Below are 5,000 nucleotides of genomic sequence, written 5' to 3' on the forward strand. Positions count from 1 at the left end.
ACGCAACAAACAAGGATCAACTCTTCTGCTGCGATATACACCAACTAAAACACACGAAAAAAAAAAAAAAACGCAAAACCTTAACACCCAACAGAAAGAAAACAGTCAAATGCATACATTATCCAATTTGCAATCAGTAAAATGTTTAGAGATAACAATAGAATACAAAATAATGTGAAGGCGGTTTGGATTAAGGAACGATGTACCATATGGTAGTGAAATGGTTAAGTATTCCCCGTGTACCTTATAGATTTGTTGTTGCGGCGCCACTAACCGGACAATCAATCACCTTTCCTCTGAGGACAAGGTGGTGGGTCAGGAAAGGTAGCTATACAGAGCTTAGGGTGAGTGATTAAGTGTTTAGATTGTGTTCAAGTGAGCTAATTAGATGAGCGATAGTTAGTTATTTCATTATGCTATAATTACCTTGTTTGCGAGTGTCATCATGTGTGTTTACCTGAGAGACTTGTGTGGTTTATTATATTCACACACACACACACACACACACACACACACACACACACACACACACACACACTGACTAGTCACTTTCAAGCTTCCCACTGCAAAACAATATTCCCTATAAATCTTAACAACTCTTTAGACACTTACTTTTCCATTACAGTTTTTGAAATCGGTAGCCAAGAAGAGAGAAAAAAAAAATCTCCTGTTCTTTCTTCTTTTCTGTACTCATACAATTTTTTTTTTTACGGCAATATGAGTATGAACAAAAACGACCGTTAGCAGTAATTATGCTGATCTCAGGAGCATTAATAAACTACAGTATAGAAAAAAAAAAAAATGGACACGACTCCATGAGCGAAAATTTGTTTAAGTTCATCTTGTATCGCACGAAAATTGATACAACACAAGACTGAAAAAAAAAGACAAAATATAAATCAAATCTAATGAACGCGACTCGTGGGGAAACTCGGCCACCTGTTACCTTTTTAATACCGGATTTTATATATTATTTTTCATCACAACTGACGCCACGGAACTTTTTGCTGTCGGGACAAAAATTTTATAACAACACTCAACTCCAAGAACCACACATTTCTTCACTTCTTTACTCCCTTAAAAGGAGTTAAACTTCCTCCTGCCTTCCGCTATGCTCCTTTCCCCTTTTACTTTACCCTGTGAACTTATATTCCTCTCCCCTCTTTCCGCTTCCCCTCACTCTCACTTTCCTTTCCTCTCCTTTCAACTCCCCGACCTCGGCTTCTCGCCCTCAACCCTCTCCCTCCTCACGTCTCCCTCCCTGATGTCACTGTCATCGTCCACACAAACCTGGCGCTGGGGAAGGGGATGGGAGGAGGGAAGGGAGGGGACGGGGAGGAGGGGAGGTCATCAAGGCGAGTGGGGAGGCGCTAATGGGTGTGTCCGAGGGAGGTGTGAGGTCACTGCTTGGGGTCACGCAAGTTCAGGCTGTGACCTTTACGTGTGTGTGTGTGTGTGTGTGTGTGTGTGTGTGTGTGTGTGTGTGTGTGTCGTAACAGTCAACGATGCATTTCATAAGCAATTACATAACCAAACTACACAAGCAAACAATTCATTATCCTCCTTAAATCTTTAATAAAAACCTTACTTAATTTATTACTTTTCTTTATTACTTTGATTTATTACTTTACACCTTTAGAATTCACAACTACACTTAAACATTCAGGTATTTATTTTCTATGTGTTTTTGTGCAATCATCACTTTTTTTCTTAAGTGAACTGTCAATTCGCTTCATATGTGGTGATATTCGGCTCATGGTTCTGAAATTTTGTGTTCTTTTGCTGCCGAAATGATTCATGGAGTAGGAGGAGAAGAAGAAGAAGAAGAAGGAGGAGGAGGAGGAGGAGGAGGAGGAAAGCGGGTGATCTTTGGAGGGGGGGGGACGAGGGTTGTGGAACTGTGTTTATGATCGATGGGGACCAACTGTTGTCCTGACGAAGGGAAGGAGGGAAAGAGGGAGGGAGGGAGGGAGGGAGGGAGGGAGGGAGGGAGGGAGAGAGGGAGGGAGGGAGGGCTGGAAGAAAGGAACTAAAGAAAGGGTAACTGATGGACAAAGTGAGAACCAAGATACTGAGGGGAGGAATAAAGAGGGAGAAAAAGCAAAACAAAAACAGATAGTGATACACACATATACAATCGATGGCAGTGGTGATGGTGATGATGGTGGTGATGGTGGTGATGGAGGTGGTGGTAATGATGGTAGTGGTGATAAATAAAAGCCATCACTCGATTCCACAACGTTGCAAAAGTGCTTCCGAGTAATTCATCCGAGACAAACCTATCAGCGTCCGCCCTTTCCCGACACCTGCACGCACGCACCCCCCCCCCCTTACACACACACACACACACACACACACACACACATCCCGGAGGAGCGGCAGACGCGGTGCTCTTCCTGAATACGGTCAGAGCGAGCGCCACTTTCTGCTGAGTGGCGCTGGGGAGCTGAGCGAGGTGGAATCAGGATCGGAGGTAATTTATTGGAAGGGGAGAGAGAGAGAGAGAGAGAGAGAGAGAGAGAGAGAGAGAGAGAGAGAGAGAGAGAGAGAGAGAGAGAGAGAGAGAGAAGGGAAAGGCGCGTCAGGACATTGGTGTCCATTGATTGTCGATGGTGAGAATGCCACAGCGAAACGACACATTGTAAATAATTATTCAAAAAAAAATTCCATTAAGTGTGAAGCTTTACGAGAGTCGGGGGAGGCGGGGGTGGCGGAGGGGCGTCGCTGTGTCAACATGAGGAGTCTTGAGGCCGGACGCGCTCCTCTATTGATCACTTAAGGTAATGGACTCCAGGTGGACATAAAACAGCGTTATTGTGCCCACGACTCTTTATCCTCCAATGCCTGGGAACGCGAGGCAAAGACGCAGCCGCCAACGACTCCCGCTGAAGGACACCCGAAGGAGTGGATGTGTGGAAGCCAGGCGGCAGTGGCTGTGGCGGCGGCGGCGACGTCAGCCTCGTCAGAAATATGAAGTGATTCCGGTGGTTCGTGGCCGAGCGGCCACTCCGGCGGGCGGCTAATGGGGCGTGAGAGGCCTGCCGCCCACCGCCCAAAACTTCCCGCCGGTGTATATAACGAGGCCACTAAGGATGGCGGGAGACGCATTACTCTCGCTCCGTCTAGGGCACTGTGTATAAAATTGTCTTGCGAGGGAGGGAGGGAGTCAGGGAGGGAGGAAGTGACGGAGGGCAGGACGCGGGACTCCGAAGGTCGCGCCGATCCCCGAGATTTCGTCCTTCCCTCGCCTCAAATGCCGACCTGGTTATGAACACCCAAGTACGTGATTTCCGTCCCTTTCCATTAGGAATAAACTTCAATATAGAGGTGGTTTTACATGCTGGTGAAGCGATAGTGGTGGCTCGCCCGGGGATGTGTCGCGCGCCCCCATTGGCCAGCGGGTGAGGGCCAGGCTCCTCCCCGCGCCGGCTGCCCCGCCCCTGCGACGCGCCGGAGATGAGCGTAAGACGTTTCTTCTGCCGAGATTCATTCGCGGCCGGGACCTGGGAGGACGCGGCGACTGTCCTTCCGTGTCCTGTGTACCCCGAGCCCCGCCTCCCTCCGGCCCCACGCCTCTTCGCCGGGAGGAGCCCCACTGAGGGCCACGCCGCCATCCGAGACGCATCGGACGCGTGCAGTGCCGCGATAAACCTTGACTAGGATAGTGGATGTGAGTGCCAAGACAGTGCCAGTGACAGTAACACTTTCCGGGCAGACGCATCAGCCACAGCAGCAGCGACACTACTAGCAGGAGGGAGACGCTCCGGCCATGACTTCCCTCCTCTTCCCTCCTCCCCAAGACAACTTAGGTGAGTACCGCGCCCTTTCCTCCCCTCCTCCCTTCCCTGTCCTGTACACCATCGTTCATCAGTGTATCGTCAGTTCCATCTCAATAAAGCGGTGTATTTATCAGTTAATGTAATGTTGGTTAAGCAAATTAATTTGGTTTTCATTTAAAGTTACCAGAATTAAAATTCAGCGAGGACTCTTTTGGGCAGAACGCGATGCTGAATAGTGAAGATTAGTTATTTTAAGGGCAGCTTATGACTTTTGCGTGGGCAGCGTCTTAACCTCACGCGGGCATGCAAGGCACCCATCGGAGGAACCTTAGAGGCGCCTCACTGCACATAACCCAGGAAGGCACATGTCTGGTTGTCATCCCGTTGTGGCGTGCAGCCCTGCGCTTCCTCATTAAACTGAAATGATTAAACCAATAAGGTCGTGCATACCGTGCGCCGTGGGCAACAGATTTTGGTGGACAACTTTTATTAACGCGGAATGGTTCACGCCGCGGCAGGAGGCGGCGGTTCGGGCATCAACGACGGCGCGGGAACCTCGACGCCCCGCGGGACTCAGCCTCACGGGTTTTCGATCGCCATACGTCAGGGCGAGTCGACAGCAGTGTAATTGCCGCGTAATTTTGCTACTTCCCGGGAATCGATCCTGAGCCGGTAATGATCATTGGGATTAGAGCTCAGGGCGGCTGGCGGCCACTTACCGCTCCTCTGGCCTGCCTGCCGCCCTCCCACCGCCGCCACGCCCGCGCTGCCGCCCTCCTGCACAAGCCAGGGTTGGTGGCGCCGCGACACTCACGCAACACCACGGCAACATAAAATAAATACATTAGTCACCTTAACTGAAGAGTATCATGCATAATTCATTCATCTTCACCGACTCGTGTTGCGTGGTGCCTTGTTAGGCGTCCTTGGCTGACACTAGCATGTACAACACCAGGGCGTCACTCGTGCTTGCTTCACACCCCGCCTGCAGGTTTGTTGTGCTTTCCTTGCCAACGTGTGCTATTACCGCCGTTCCCGGTCCCTTGTGGCCACTAACTAATACTGCGCGACGAGGTGTGGCCCAATCTGCGTCAATTACTACCAGGAATCCATTCACTTGAGTCGAGGGTTTCGTAAAAGAGTGAAAAAAAATCGTGTATTGAAATATCAGGTAACTTAAATTTTTTTGTTCACGTCTTTTGTTTCTATGACCAATTTTTT

The 5,000-nt window shown here is 49.5% G+C and overlaps 1 protein-coding gene across 7 annotated transcripts in view; it reads left to right on the forward strand.

Annotated features, from left to right (window-relative positions):
- Positions 1–5,000, forward strand: part of LOC135116235 (histone-lysine N-methyltransferase PRDM16-like) — a 98,761-nt gene that overhangs the window by 50,603 nt on the left and 43,158 nt on the right. Inside the window, exon 1 of one of the 7 annotated variants that reach the window (XM_064033596.1) lies at positions 2,737–3,809. The exons of the other annotated variants lie outside the window; for them this stretch is intronic. Within the exon in view, the coding sequence (XP_063889666.1) occupies positions 3,770–3,809 (40 nt within the window). The 5' untranslated portion in view covers positions 2,737–3,769. Of the gene's footprint in view, positions 1–2,736; positions 3,810–5,000 lie in introns of those variants that run through there. 7 annotated transcript variants of the gene reach the window in all.

Source organism: Scylla paramamosain, chromosome 30 (genome assembly GCF_035594125.1).
Source record: "Scylla paramamosain isolate STU-SP2022 chromosome 30, ASM3559412v1, whole genome shotgun sequence".
NCBI lineage: Eukaryota > Metazoa > Arthropoda > Malacostraca > Decapoda > Portunidae > Scylla > Scylla paramamosain.